The sequence below is a fragment of the Argopecten irradians genome, chromosome 9 (assembly GCF_041381155.1).
Source record: "Argopecten irradians isolate NY chromosome 9, Ai_NY, whole genome shotgun sequence".
Taxonomy (NCBI): Eukaryota; Metazoa; Mollusca; class Bivalvia; order Pectinida; family Pectinidae; genus Argopecten; species Argopecten irradians.
In genome coordinates this window covers 29,260,741-29,277,120 of record NC_091142.1, presented here as the reverse complement: position 1 = coordinate 29,277,120, position 16,380 = coordinate 29,260,741, and the positions used below count along the sequence as shown (strand labels likewise).

At 34.7% G+C, this 16,380-nt stretch overlaps 1 protein-coding gene across 1 annotated transcript in view; it reads left to right on the top strand.

Annotated features, from left to right (window-relative positions):
- LOC138332010 (cyclic nucleotide-gated channel alpha-1-like) overlaps window positions 1-10,886 on the top strand; it is a 31,920-nt gene extending 21,034 nt beyond the window's left edge. The window contains exons 6-15 of the mRNA XM_069279926.1: window positions 475-574; window positions 1,653-1,807; window positions 2,418-2,504; window positions 2,670-2,766; window positions 4,441-5,300; window positions 6,645-6,740; window positions 7,251-7,392; window positions 8,636-8,747; window positions 9,900-9,970; window positions 10,510-10,886. Coding sequence (XP_069136027.1) covers window positions 475-574; window positions 1,653-1,807; window positions 2,418-2,504; window positions 2,670-2,766; window positions 4,441-5,300; window positions 6,645-6,740; window positions 7,251-7,392; window positions 8,636-8,747; window positions 9,900-9,919 — 1,669 coding nt within the window. The 3' untranslated portion in view covers window positions 9,920-9,970; window positions 10,510-10,886. The remainder of the gene's footprint in view (window positions 1-474; window positions 575-1,652; window positions 1,808-2,417; window positions 2,505-2,669; window positions 2,767-4,440; window positions 5,301-6,644; window positions 6,741-7,250; window positions 7,393-8,635; window positions 8,748-9,899; window positions 9,971-10,509) is intronic.
- Window positions 10,887-16,380: the final 5,494 nt, after the last annotated feature.

The window sequence follows — 16,380 nt, the reverse complement described above, 5'->3', positions numbered from 1 at the left end:
AAAATTGAAAGAAAATATTCAAAACAACCTTATTTCTGAGATCAATTCAGTTTCATATACATACAATTGTTGGCAAATTTTCACATTGTCCACATGATGTGTGCATCTTTACAAATTTTGGTTACACATTTGCCCTACTGAAACCTACACAATGACGAAACGTTTAACTACTAAGTAATTGATACATTTTTATGATGGGGTTAGACATTCAACACTCATTTGTCTTTTTTATTATGAAGTTGATGTTTTTTATATAGAGTGCGCATGAAAGGATCAAATAATCATCAACACTCATTTATCTTTTGTAATATAATGTTTTTGTTGAGATTAAACAATGATATGCCCTTTGAAATATGAAGATGTCGTTTTTGTTGATATTCAACAATGATATGCCCTTTGAAATATGAAGATGCTGTTTTTGTTGATGTTCAACAATAATATGCCTTTTGTAAGATGTTATTTTTGTTGATACAGAGGCCGGATGAAAGGATCGGATATCAACTCCTTAGGAATGCTCCCCGACAAATTTAAAACCGAACTGGCAATTCACGTAAATCTGGAGACACTCAAAAAGGTAAGATAAAAGGCACACATTCATAAACTTGGTTTAAACCAGATATATAGGATACTAAATGGGTATTCATTTCATATAAGATATTATTGGCCGGCAAAAACTACAACTTCTGTATTGCGACTGAAAATCTTGCGAAGGCCGCCATTTTGACCCGCCGCCCTGCTAGCGTCAAGTCAATTGTCCTGACGTTATATAATTGCTTCTGTCATGACGTCACAGTGAATTTCCAGCAAATACAAATCGTTCCAGGTCATATTACAGTCATTGTGACTTTTGTAAAATTGTTACTTGAATCTGTATATAAATGTAAATAAAGTATTTTCGGCTGTTTTCACAGGAAATTGCTTGAATATCATTACAAAATACTGAATAAATTAAATGACTAGACAGTGGTTTGGCTATTGGTCGGGGAGAAATATTTTCACGGCTTAATTGTTGACATCATAAACACCGGCGCACTAAACCCAAATATTCTTTCGACGAACGTCATTCTCAATGCAATAGAAGCTGCGACAAGTGAAATATTGCGTTACAGTTTAATGAAATATCGAGGGCATTTGGAATGTTATGGAAAGCAAAGGCGCTATGAATGAGAATCCACAGTGTTTTATGGTACACATCTTCCGAATTTTCAAGTTCATTTTTTGCTTTATTGATCACTAATTCATTACTATCGGGACTACTCAGGTAACAAACCATTTGTTTCATGTCTTATCAGTCAACAGTCCAAACCCTTTCTCCTCGATGCTGAAACCAAACCTAGAAACTGTTTCCCTCGGCGTCCAGCCACAGGAAATAGTTTCTGGGATTGGTCCCAACACCTCGAGTTTTGACTGTTGACTGACTTATAAGGCATGAAACAACTGTATGCTGTCACACAGGCGAAGTCACTGGAAAAAAGAAGGGTTTTGTGATAAAAACTAGTTTGGCATGAACAGTAAATTGATTTAAAGACAATGAAAATATTGGTCTGATCATTTTTTCGTACCTGGACATGAAAGTAGTCTTAAGCTTCAAACCATGGAAGAAAGTAACCACAAACCATACCAGTATCTAATAATATTACATTTTTCTTAAGGTTACAATTTTCCAAGAGTGCCAACCGGAATTTCTGCATGACCTTGTTTTAAAAATGAGGGCGTATATCTTCACTCCGGGCGATTTGATCTGTCGTCGTGGAGAGGTTGCGAGGGAGATGTTTATTATAGCTGACGGGCTTGTCGAGATTATCAGGTATTGGGGAATTAAGATACTGTATATATGTTGGATAGATAAATCGCAGGCTTACAAGTTAACAATACGCCCACAGTAGTATCAATACTCCGGTACTAATCGAGAAGATTTTCTCATTGTTTAAAACGGGGACAAATATTACGAACACAGGTGAAATTTATTATACCCTTCAACTCCATCATAATGAATGTTCGTTAATTATTTTATTCATTCATTCATTCATTTAGTAAAAAATAAAAAATAAAACGTTCTTGTTACAGTATTCTAAGAAAGGTAACCAATACAAAGTTTGGAAAGCTTACATGTGTTCCCTAATACGCGATAATTACGGAGAGGAAATTCTGTATTTCCTTTCCAGTTAACATATATTAATCAAATTACACCATTAATCTTCACATTTTCTAATTTAATAAAAATGTGCTTCACTTGATAAAACATTTTCCATTTACAAAAAACGTTTTTTATGAAGTGAATATAAAGGCAGGGACATGTACAGAACTTTTACTATTGATGCGAATTACACGTAGTTTGGCTGATGTTGGACACTAAAGTTTGATGTGTTTTGATTGATCTCGTGCACTTGTCTTGTTAAATGCATTTTCCATTACAGTGAAACAGGGACAGTCTTGACACAAATGGGAACTGGGGATTTTTTCGGAGAAATTGGAATTCTCAATCTGGACGCCGGCATAAACAGGTAAATGAAATACGTAATTACGTACAATAATCCTAATGCATTCGGCGTACTCATATCAGTAATGACAAAACAAAAATGCAACGTCATGGCACATATTGTGAGGAACATGAATTTGTCGAATTATCATGTTTTCTCCTGAAATTGTTTTTTTTTTATTTACTTTAGGCGAACGGCTGATGTGAAGTCCGTCGGCTATTCGGAACTGTTCGGGTTATCTCGGGAGGATGTGTTGGAAGCACTGAAGGACCATCCGGAAGCCGAGGTGAGTGTCAGTCTGCACATCGCACTGAATTTAATATTTACTGTTATATATAGAGTTTTGCTTCATATGATTATTCATATTACATGTAAAGTCGTTATTTAAATATTATTTATATATCTATTTATAAATGTATAATTTAGATCTATATATACATTATAGATTATTCAGATCTGCCAAAGTAAATAAATAATAATAATAAAATAGTACAGATTAACAAGAAATAATTCAATGTAGCTTAACGACATGGTTCCATGTGAGTACGTATATAATGTCAATCCACAGACCATTTTAGTGGAATATGGACGGAAAAGGTTGCAATTTTCTGCCAAAGACAATCCAAGCAATGGAAATGTTAATACTGGCATTGGAGATAACAAAACCAAGCACTCTGTCAGGTATCAAAAGTAGGTGCCGAGTTTTGTGTGAAACACTGTCGTAGGCATAGCAACCGTATATACCTTACGTCACCGAATTTCGTGTTCTTTTAAACTGAAAGTGATATTGCCCACCATAGCAGAGTGTATGTCATCAATCATTTCCTAAAGATCGCCACAATCAGTTCTTGGAAATGTTTGGACAAATAAGATTTTTTTAAAAATAAAAACAATTATTTATTTCACATTCGGAACAAGTGACAGTTAATTTTGTTATTTATCAAAACATTAAGGGTGATTTGGTGATTGCCCAAATCCACATCAATTTTGAAAACAATAGTCTGCTATGGTAAATATTCATTTTCATCTGAGATATAGAAGCCTAAATATACACAGCCTACTAATATTTAATCCACTTACATGTGAATCATTTACTTGTGTTCCTGCTTTCAAAACTAAATGGTATTTTCTAAATACTGATTAAATAAAAGAAACATTTTCAATTCTAATATAATATTGTAACATTTTTGATAAACAAAAGTCTGATTATATGTATTATAATGTAGCGTTTAGATGACCTCTCCTTATCGCAGCAACGGATGAATGGAAACTCAAGTAACTATTTAGATCAGGGGAAGTAATCCTTTGACGAAATAAATACACAGAGTAATGAAAAATGAATGTACAATTGCTAACATCTGCAATATTGGATTATCTAATGATTAGGGAATATTGAACCAGATATGCATTCGATGAAATGGAAACAAAATGTTAATACTGCTACAACGATATGTCAGCATTTCGATATAGTTATATCGAACGTATAATTTTAAAATCTTTTTGGTGGTTGCTGACAAATGCATGTTAGCAAATGTTCTTTTTTCTAATTTCAGAACCATTCTCATAGATATCTGTGAAAATTATAAAATAAAATTTCAAAACAATAAGAATAATAATTCCTTCGACAAATGGTATAAGACAATTTTTATCATTTATCAAGTTAAATCTGCACATGGTAATTCCATTAGAAGAAGCTGATTTTACCCGGTGTAAAAAGAATGAAATGCACAAATTTTAAAGTACCGACAGTATGCAAAACACTACGGTTGTAAGGTCAAGAAAAACTTCTCGATTATGTCATTGTTTTAACTATGATATGGTAAATTTGTGATAGAAATTTAAACTTTAAATCTAAATCTTTATCGAGATTTTTAGATGTATATGCATTAACTAACCCCTCTTAGAATTTCTGCATCAGTATTATCTTAGAGGCACTTATTTGTTTGCTATTGGTTTACAGCAAATAATCAGATGTTATGGGCAGCGACGGTTAAGGGAAATAGAAAAACATCGACAACAGACAAAGCGATCCTCAGCTGCTAATTCGCTATCCTCTGGACACCTATGGTCTCCAAATTCTCCGTGCAAAGGACTACGAGCTATCATAACAGCTTCTCAAAAGGCTTCCCCTAACAAACAAGGAGGCTTGCCAGGAATACGTATCTCTAACTTTGATAATGAAAATGATAAAATGAATGGTAAATCCAAAATGATAAACGGTGTAAAAAGATGGGTTGGTAAGCGGAGTCGACGAACTTCTGATAAAAAGCAGCACAGAATCAACCAGACAAGTCTGGTGCATCCGGTCGACAGCTCCCCATCTAATCCATCCTACTTCGACTCTGATATTAATCTATCCGCTAACATCAGAGGTAATCAGAATGGAACTTTAGTTTGTGAGGCTATTGAAGACAGTACAGACGGATTAACACGTGATTTAAAAAGTCAAAAGGTGAAAAACGAATGCAAATCAAAATGTTCTGAATCCATTGAAAGGCTGTCTCCGACACAAACCGTTAATAAAGACGATTTATGTAAAAGACGAAATTCACGGGACAATAATTCATCTGTAGAAACTTTAAGAGATACGGATGACTGTGGAATGTGCTCAAGAAATAACTCAGAGAAAAAACAGACTACAGAAAATTCTGCAACGAATGTGAATAACAATGAAGTAGCCCATTCTGTCCAAAATACTTATGCTCAAAACCTTCTCACACAAGGGAATTCCACATCACTCACATCCGTTGCCACGCCAACTAACTGTCACGAGAATTGTGCTGACACCGTTACTAACCTTAACAATGAAACTGCTTCAAGGTATGACACGATACTTTCGATAGTAAGGATGGTTTGTCAGATGTAATTTTTCGTTTTCTTTAATTGTGTTTTACTAAAAACTATAAAAGTGTACAAGTTACGTTTAATTTATATTTAAAGGAAATTGTTATTTCAAATAAGGGGGTCATGGTGGCCGTGTGGTTTAGGTGTCCCGACATATTACCACAAGCCTTCCACCTTAGGGTCATGAGTTCGAATTCCATGTGTGGCAAACTTGTCAGGGACTGACCGCTGGTCGATGGTTTTCTTTATTTAAATAAAGATATGTTTTTGTTAAAAGACTTCAGCAATGGTTCTGTAACACCAGTAATATGTGTCTATTCATAATTTGTAATACATAACGTATATTTTAATTGATCCACGAGTTAAATAACTTCAAATTGATTGACGGCAACTAGATGTAGTAGTACAAGCCATGCCATTGATATTTTATAGATGTGGTAGATAGTTTTCTTACAGTTATCATGATACAATAACTATAATTCCTAACAAATTATTCTTAAAATGCTCTCATAATGTGTCACTCACAAATGCGCACTTCCAAATGAACAAACTATGATCCTATAACCTTTTTATATTAAGTTTGTCATTTCATATATGGAAAACGATAATCACTTTGGTATCTTTATTCCCATACCAGTATATTATTGTTATTTGTTGGAGAAATGTCAATCTTCCCCTGATCAAATGGATTCAGCATAACCAAAATGAAAGTCCTATCTCATATAAGTAATGTAATGTATCAAAATATGATTATGTGTAATTACTTTAGTTTATTTATCTGAATTAACAAAAAAAAATCATAATCGTAATGTTTTGGGCATAATCAATGATGATTTCACATGCTGTAAACCAACTTAATTTTCGAGTATTTCACGGGCCATTTGAAATCGCGAAAATAAATCGCCGCGAAATTATTTCAAATAAACTTTTCCGTGTTTGCATATTTCAGAGTCAGTTCCCTTGCGGATAAGCATCCATTGTGACGTCATTATTTTGTGAGCGCAATTCGCGTCGTTTTCTCCGAAAAGTATGACGTTACGCTCGCAAACACATGGCGTCACAATCGATACCTACACACAAGGGCAGATAACTCTGTCATATGCAAATACAGAAGAGTAGCATCATAAGAGTCTAGATCACGAAATTAAATAGTCACGATCAAGCCGTTCAGCTGGAAAACGCCAAATTAAATCGACGCGAAAATAAGTTGGTTTGCAGTGCTACTAGTAAGTTCAGTGTTTAATAAGATCACATAGTGAACCACAGAATGTCAGCTTACTTCTTTTATAAATATAAAATGTTCATGTTTTACGGTTTAAGTGGACTATATCAACCACCTTATCGAAATTACATCCGGGTTCTCCAAGGAACATCAAAATGGCCAGAATCATTTACTCTACCGGATACAATTACTAAGTAAGTAATAAACAAAACGGGACCAGAGAGTTGACAGTGACAATTATTTTCTGTTGAGTAAGATTACACTGTAACATTTTAATGATATCAGAATGTTATACACTGCATTCATTCTATTTGTAAATTTTGTCGAAATCGTTCAAGTCATAGTTTTGTTATTATCAGAAAGAAATTCTAATTGGTTGTTTCTGTTGTTTTCATACATGAAAATACAAGAATCTCATTAGTGGAATATGCACATTGTAGACTCGATACAATCTCATGTATAGACACATTGTACTTTGATCTAGAAAACTATAAACCAACATATTAGCTATTAATTTCGCGGATTTCCAGTCCCATTAATGAATGTAAAATTGTTCTATATAAGTGCGGTAGACATGAATTCGCATTCAGGAATTTATTCTGATCTCAAAATTCGTGTAAGTTACTAGCATATTAAACGAAGTTGGTTCACATGACATGTTCTTATTAAGCTGTAATGAACTGATAAGTTTTGATATGTTACAGTATTGAAGAAGAACATTCCCCGTGTGTTTCGCCCCGGATATGTGGTCGCCGGACCTCTGTTGGCTCTGCCCTGCACGACAGCCACGGCACGTGTTGTTGTTACAAATTACGTCATCATCTTAATGACGTAGAACACAAACTGGTACGTCGGTATAAAATGGACAAAAATGGATAGTTTTACATATTTTTGTTCTTATTCAAGAATATAGTGCTCTACAAAAGTTAATTCAATAGGACTAATTCACATACCACGTGATACCCAATAACGTTTGTGTGGGACTAGTATCTCCAGTGGTGATGGAACATAACTCTTTGTAATCGTGTTAGTGAAATGACGTTAGCGCGGAATATATTTTTCGACGTCATTCCATCACCAATAGAAATAATAATCAAGCACAGACGTTATCGGGTATTACGTGGTACGTGAAATAGTCCCATTAGTTAAATACAGTCAACATGCATCTAATTTCTATATTACGATTATAAAAAAAAATATACGGGGTAATACAAATAATTTTATGGCAAATTTTCTTTGAAGTCGATTCAATATATATCTTAACAAGATAGTGCAGAAATCAGATCACTGGTCAGACAGACGATACAATCTTGACATTATATAAGTCACATTATCAGTAGTTCATAGTAAAGCTAGGGGAACATATGGTCGTATATGTTTACAACTATTCGGTATATGACACTCATTGTCGATCCTTGCGAGCCGTACTGTGACCCTACCAGTAGTCGTTATTTGGGAAAAAATTAATTGTTTGCATCTCACGAAACACATTATTTCCATATAAACAAAATAACATCATCATGAAGTATTCGTAAATGGCTCCAAACAATCAGAAATATGGACGCACAGTAGAATATGCACACAACCACGACTACTGGTTGGGTCCAAGTTTGGTCAATATGTATGGCGAATATGCTGTCAGAACCCTACTATTGCCGTGTTCTAGCTTCAATATTTTGACACTGGCTGTTAATGAGGGGGATCAAACTGCCAACATATATTTAACCAATTAGTCGAAAGGTAAAAGAGTTATCGTTCCTGCACAGGTAGTGATACCCGGTGTAGTAGTAGGCTAGAGTTTCCCACCAAGGATTTTGTTGTCATTATATCAAGATGATTTTATTAGCATTTTGATTGAGCTTTGAGAGGGTGTTAAAGACTAGATAATTCATCATGATGTATTTTTGACCTCTATGTACAAGTTTATATTTTGTTTTGTTTTTATTTTATTAAGTCTACTTTTATTATCATTACAGTTTTGTTTTCATGGTTTGTGATATACACACGTGTTTGTCCTCCTGTTTCTGTACTGATGTGAGGATGTTTGTTATATGCGTTTTTATATAATCCATATAAATATCTATTCCAGGGAAACATGGAGGAGGTTTATAAAACCAGCCTTAAAATACTAAGTGCAATTTCTGAGCAACAAACGTTAATGATGGAAGAAATCAGTAAAAGTAAAATCTACAGTTATGGAGGTTAGTGTTTTTCTAACGCGGATTCACTCATTTTTTCATACCCTTCTGAAAGTGACATTAACTTTTATGTTTCTATTGTGACGACAAGATAACGTCGCTTTTTCGCGTCATTCTCATTTTATCACAGAAGTATATAGGGAAAACATCGGTCAATCAGACAATCACATTCTGTTTGAAAGCAAAGAAAAGTGTTTAGGAAATATATGATTACACGATGAATAAAATATGAAATATCTTTGTTTTCTTCTGGTAGCCTGAGCAGTAATGAATTTAATACAACTTTTACATGTATCAGACTAGTCAACTATAAAACGAAAGAGAACGACTACAACCACTAACCGCTGTAAGTGCTGATTCTGATCATACACCTGTACTTTTTCAAAGAAAAAAAACCCAAAAACGCCACATGCCTAACTTGTAACAGCTTTGAATTAAAAACGTAATGTAAAATGAATTTTCTAGACTAGTTTTAAGCCTATTAGTAATATAATCTTATCACCAATTCGTTAAAATAAAAAAAAAATTGTATTATAAATCGTGGGTTATCTAATGTCTTAACCGCTGTCGTCATAATTACTTCGCAGTGGCTGAGTAACACTACGCCACGCAGCAAATTACCAAAAGTAATTTTTGCATAATTGTATTCAGTAAATCTTGTACCGTATAGCTTATAGTATTTGCGTGAGTTTTAATTTCGCTAAATTCGAGGATTAACCCTAACTCGCAAAATGTTGTCTCGTGAAATTGTTAAAAATCATGGGTTTATTATATAACATCGTATCAATTAAATGATGCTTAAAAATTTGATTTGTGAAAATAAACCACCGCGAATAAATTACAAACAAAACATCGCAAAATTGAACAACTATACAGTATGTTTAGTGCTGTTAAATTCATCTTCTATTATCGATATGGATGTTCTGACATTATGACTATCTTTACAAAACTTTTATTTAAATTTTAAAAATACCATGCAGGACCAGTGTATTACAGAACATTCAGAGACTTTTTGGCATTCATAAGAGTTATCTATTTGACAACCTTACAGCATAATACTAAATCAAAAGAATGAATTGTCTCATCCCTTTCGCCGTCTTTTGTGTGTGAATAGTTTTGAAATAAAATACTGATAAAACATTTTCATTCATTCAGGACACTGCAGAGGAGAGTGAACCAGAGCTTGAAAGTACTCGGTTATAGGGTTTAGTTGGTCTCCATCTATGGTAAATATATTTGTCATATTTGATTATAAATTGTAAGGCTATCATGCTAACATATGCGATACGATTTCTTTGTTATTTTGGACTGAAGAAGGCCCTATAGTGGCTGAATATATATTCCATATAAATATTTTTTTTTTTTTACTTTGAATTTAATTTGGCCTTTCATTTTAGATTATTAATATACTAGCTTTATACCATGTTTATCTCATTATGATACGATTTCAGAATATTAGTCTTCTATAAATAATTGTGCATTTTCTATACCATTTTACGCAGACATTGAAAACAGTCTAATATTGCTTCTAATCTAATAGAATTCTTTATCCGTCTATTTGATTCGGTCATTATTACATACTTTACAAGCAAATTAAAATGTTCTCTTATTTTAAAGGTGATTGTTAACACCAAATGTATAAAATTAAAACATTTTTATTTATTATAGAAGATACTGAATCAGAACTTAAATAAAACATTAAAAACTATCTACATATTGTAATAGATACGAATGTTATTAGATACGAATGTTATTTCTTTTATAGGTTCGAGTAGAGATTCCCTTGTTGCACTGAACTCTCTTAAGGAAGTTAGAGTGAAGGTGGATGGATTGTCAATATGGCGGATATGAACAAACGTGAACATTCGTATATCCATTATAAATATGTCATGAACATCGGTTCCTAGACTGGCCACTAGTCTTTAGAATATTAAAAACACGATTTCGATTTGTCTTGATATTTTTCTCTACGATATGTAAACTAGAGGAGATAATTTAGTATAAATAATTTAGGGTCTGGTGGCCAGTCTAATCGTTTCTATGGAACCGTGATATACAGACGTTGAAATGATAAATGAAACATGAGATTTTTGTGAGGAGAATCAGATCGTTTTCATTGAAGATTATTAATTTCGCTCAAGCACTTGTTATATTAACAATTTTGCTGTTTTGTTACTTTAATAAAACTTCATTAACTCATGAATTCCGTGCGTTGTTGAATTCGATATAATAGTAACTTGTCGTTGAGGTTAGACAAAAAACCCGTTTATCAACGATAATTTCCATTTAATCCATGTTGAAAAGAATGTTTACAAAGCACAGCAACCACAATTAAAGATTAAATCCCACTTCATATTGCAGAGAGGACAATAAGTGATTTTCAATTGCAATATGATGTTGGGTAAGTTTAAGGTAGTTATTTAACTTGTCGTCGCCTTTGAATGCATTGATCAGTTTCTGCTTCCTCGAATTTAGGTTCGTGACTGACCTTCAATCAACCGTGACGAATATAGGAGTTGTTTTTTCTAATGTGAAATGCCAAAAAGGAACATCGCTGAAATCCAAGATTACTTGGACTAGGTTTTTATGAGGTCTATACTAATGTGCTTCTATGATGATCATATACGTTTGCATCATTGTAAGTAATGATTCCGATGTCTTTGAAAACAAAAGAAACATTTTTGATGTCACCTTGCATGTTTCAAAAAGAATTGATACTTTGTAAAGATTTTGAACAAACACAACAACTGGTATTTATCACGTATCACATTTATTGTATTCAAAGCGATGACAGAATAAGTCACTGCATGCAGACAGCACACGAAAGATATTTATTCTGCTCGTATGGAGGACATCTGAGTGATCCACATTGAGCTCTTACAGCGAAGAACAGCTTCCCATCATGGTCAGTGTCACCTCCTCCGTCTAAAGGTTGTGCATATTCATCTACACAAACGTATTTATGTTATACATCTACATCACTCTGACTAAAAGACACGACTGAAGCTAAGTTTTTGGGTATATTATAAAATACAACAGAGAATGAAAATGTCCAGTTAATGTCAGTTTTATTAAATGACGAGTAATAACATGGCAGACATGGTAACAACAATGTCAGCCATGCTGCATAAACATATATATACAACATAAGTAAATCTTTTGATATAACCAAAAAGGTGGAGCATCAAAACATGCCACCGGACTGCATTGTGATGCTCTTTTGTGGCTGTAGTATCCGGATGCCAGTGATCCGCTGTATGCCTTTGTCCAGCCGCTTTAGCAGGCCGTCCTCGCCGGTATCATCACAGTGAAGGCATAGGATTTAGGTCTACAGAGAGCACAGGGCACTTCTTCATTTCGTGAGTGTTGCCCGAATGGTGTTGCGGTGTTAGGAGAATTATACTCAGCGACGTAAATCTTCGCTGAAAAGTCATCGTTGGGCATGTCCTTGTAAGGTCCCCAAACATGATCCCTAGGCAGATTACATAGTCTGCTGCCCCTCCGTAGTCAGCATACCAAGATCCGCCGGCGTAACCTGTAGAAATATAATGATGATTATGAAAGAGAACGGTTATTTAGCCAGGTAGACAGGAAAAAGGAAAAATACAAGAGGTAAAATGAGAACTGGTTTTATATATTGTGATTATGTGTCATTTAGCCACCAATATGCTATACGAATACAATAATTATGTCTGAACATATAAATGACATGTAATCGGATAAGAATTTATGTGATTGAACCTTCATCTAGGTGTACATAAAGTTTGTCGTTCTTTCCGAAATAGTAGTGGTCGATTAAATACTGAAAACGTACATACTAGAAATCATGCGCTTTAATAAAAATGAGCTTATTGTATGTTCTGTATTACTCTATAAAGCAGCTGTTGCGTACGTGCAAATTCATAATTCTACTAACCAATTCAAAACAATTTCGCGCCATACTACATTGTAAGTACGTTTGCAGCAGGACTGTTAAGAACTGTAAATATGATTTTTACAAGAACAGAAAGAGTCACCCTTCTATTCTTTGTTGATGGTAACTTCATATATTTAAATATTCATATTACGGTCAATAAACTCCACATACCTGAATACACTAAATCAGTCAGGTTGGCTGGACAGTCGGTCCTTCCCCAGCGGACAAAGGTAGCACCGCCTCCATCTGTAGTCAGAAATGTGCATCAACTAATCAACGAGTACCAAAGGTCGATAATGTTTTGGATTTACCAGTTTGACAAAAAATTTTGTAATTTATGTAAATATATCATTTCATTATTAAGCAGGGGCCGCGGTGGCCTAGTGGTTAAGATGTACCGAGACATATTACCACATGCCCTCCACCTCTGGGTCGCGAGTTCGAATCCCATTTGGGGCAGTTGCCAGGTACTGACCGCTGGTCGGGGTTTTTTTCTGGGTACTCCGGCTTTCCTCCACCAATAAACCTGGCACGTCCTTAAATGACCCTGGCTGGTAATAGGACGTTAAACTAATCAAACCAAATCATTATCAAGCATTATGTTTATGTTTCCTTTCCGAATCAATATGCAATATAAATGTTACTATCGTAATGTTGAATTATAATGCCGCATTCTGTGTATGAAAATTAAATTATCCCTGTATTAAAAAAATCAATTAAAATTATCGAAATTACCTCCCCCTACCCCATTAATTCTGAAAATATTACTCATTTGAATTATTCAAATATTTTGTTATTATGTTTGATCGATTATCGATTTTGTCACATCCGATAATAAAAAAAAAATTGAATATCTACTACTTTGTTAACGTTATTGCTCTGTCAAATAAATAACTTTTACTTTTTTTCTAAATTTGGCAGGTATTCGATTTGTCTGGGGAAATGCGTTTTAACGTTGTCAGAGTGGAGTGCATACATTTTATATGTCTGCTAAAGTAGCATACATGTATTTTTGTTGGGAACATATACTACGTATAACGAAGATAAACAGTGTAAAATAGACGCTCACATTTACCTGGTGACCATCAGATGACATAACATAGGATATTTTTTTTATAGATACATTGTAACATTAACGTGTTCTATCTTTATTTATTTTAATTTTTTATCAAACCTGTGCAGATGTACATTTACAAAATCCATAATGGGACTAAAATATTACCAAATAAACCCTTTACGACTTTATAAATAATTTGAAAAAATACACTATGAACATAAAGAAGAAAAAGCAACAATTGCTCCTTCTAAAATTGACACATTCCCTAATAGTTGGAAAAAAACTAATCCATTTTTATAACGACAATCTCGGATCCAATATAAAACATTAATATTATGGTTGACTAATTATATGGGGTAAAAGTCTGATAACTTCTACAGATACCTTGATAAGCATGTGAAAGTTGTTGTTCAAGAGACGAAATTTTTCCATTCAGTGTCTGAATTTCCACATTCTGGTCTTGAAGTTCAGAATTCTGTGACAGTATTGTGGACTGCAGTGACTGTACCGTGGTTTGTAAGGTTTGTTGTTCTCGATGTTGAGAGTACCGTCGCCTGAAGTGTTTGTAGTTCACTCTGTAGGTGGTCATCTGTTGCTGGACGTAGGCGGGGTCACTCAGCAGTATCCTTTTATTAGTTTTATTAGGATTGTCTTGACAATTGGTACATAACAATATACAGAGTATGATGTGTCTCAGAAACATTTTCTGTACTTACTTTTTTTTTATTTTTTCCAGTTTTCCGCTTCTTTTCACCATCATTACCACAAGCAACACAGAAAAGCACACACAAAATAGTTGCTGACTAACTAGTTGGGCGACACCTGAAGGAGTGTCGCGGATGAAATGAAGAGAATAGAAAGGGAAGATAACTCTTGTTGTTTCTCTTAAATGGGACCAATTCCATTAGGTTATGAACAAGAGACCGATGGGCCTTAACGGTCATCTAACTATTGGCACAATACAACACCTCAAAGAATAAAGTAGTGGCACACAGTTAAGGCAATCCAAAAAAAACCTCTTTCATTAGAAGAAGTCCAGGTCCTGATATATTTAATGAATTAGACCATGAATGAAGGTCCCTTGATCCCCACCATGCTGCAAATCCAATATCCAGTCTCAAGGTAGTCATTCATGTTACAGGCTCAATATCAGGTCTCTATAGGCCTTTAAGTTATTCACACGAAGTCGTTTAAAAGATTTTAGCCTATTTGACCTGAACGAAGGTCAAGATAATTTATTTGAACAAACTTGGTAGCCCTTCATCCAAGCATGCCGCAGACCCAATATGAGTACCCTGGGCCTTTTGGTTCTTGAGAAGAAGTCGTTTAAAGATTTAGCCTTTTTGACCCCTGTGACCTTGAGTGAAGGTCAAGGTCCTTCATTTGAACAAACTTGGTAGCCATTCATTCTAGCATGCCACAGACCCAATATCAGATCTCTAGGCCTCTTAGTTATTCACAAGAGGTCGTTTAAAGATTTTACCTTATTTGACCCCTGTGACCTTGAATGAAGGTCATTGTCCTTCATTTGAACAAAGTTGGTAGCCATTCATCTGTGCATGTCACAGGCCCAATATCAGGTCTCTAGGCTATTTACTTATTCACATGAAGTCGTTTAAAAATTTCAGCCTATTTGACCCCTCCGACCTTGACTGAAAGTCAAGGTCATTAGTCAAGGTCAGTTATTTGAACAAATTTGGTAGCCATTCATTCTAGCATTACCACAGACCCAATATCAGGTCTCTAGGCCTCTTAGTTATTCACAAGAAGTTGTTTAAAATCTTTTAGCCTATTTGACCCCTGTGACCTTGAATGAAGGTCAATGTCATTTATTTGAACAAACTTGGCAGCCCTTTATCCTAGCATGCCGCAGACCCAATATGAGTACCCTGGGCCATTTGGTTCTTGATAAGAATTTGTTTTAATATTTTAGCCTTTTTGACCACTGTGACCTTGAATGAAGGTCAAGGTCATTTATTTGAACAAACTTGGTAGCCCTTCATCCCAGCATGCTACAGGCCAAATATCAGTACCGTTAGCCTTTCGTTTGAAGGAAAAGGTTTCGCACTGCAGACTGCGGACGGCGCACGATGACGGACGATGCATGATTAAAATAGATCTTCATGACCCTTCGGGTCAGATGACCTAAAAATATACCAGAGCTTGAAGTCATTTAAGGATTTTAGTCTATTTGACCCCTGTGACCTTGAATAAAAGTCAAGGTTATTTATTTAAACAACCTTGGTAGTTCATTGTATAATATATACTGGCAGTTAACCTGAAAGATACAATTAATTGATTGTCTATAAAAACACCAATACAGAAATGTAATTAAAAAATGAAAAAATCCCTTTAAGTTACATCCTCAATACTCCATGGGTTACTATCACTGACATAAAATCCACTCTTGGACTATCTCATAGTAACATTGGAGCCACTTCAGAAGAAACAAACCAACCAATCACAGGCTTGCAGAAATCATTTTTGGCTACATCCTCAATACTCCAGGGGTTACTATCACTGACGTAATATCCACCCATGGACTTATATCTCATAGTAAAATTGGACGCAGTTCAGAAGAAAACAAGAGGCCAAAGAGGCCTTGATGGTCACCTGAGTGCTGATACAGAAAGAACATTGCAAAGTCGGTTCAAATCTTTAAA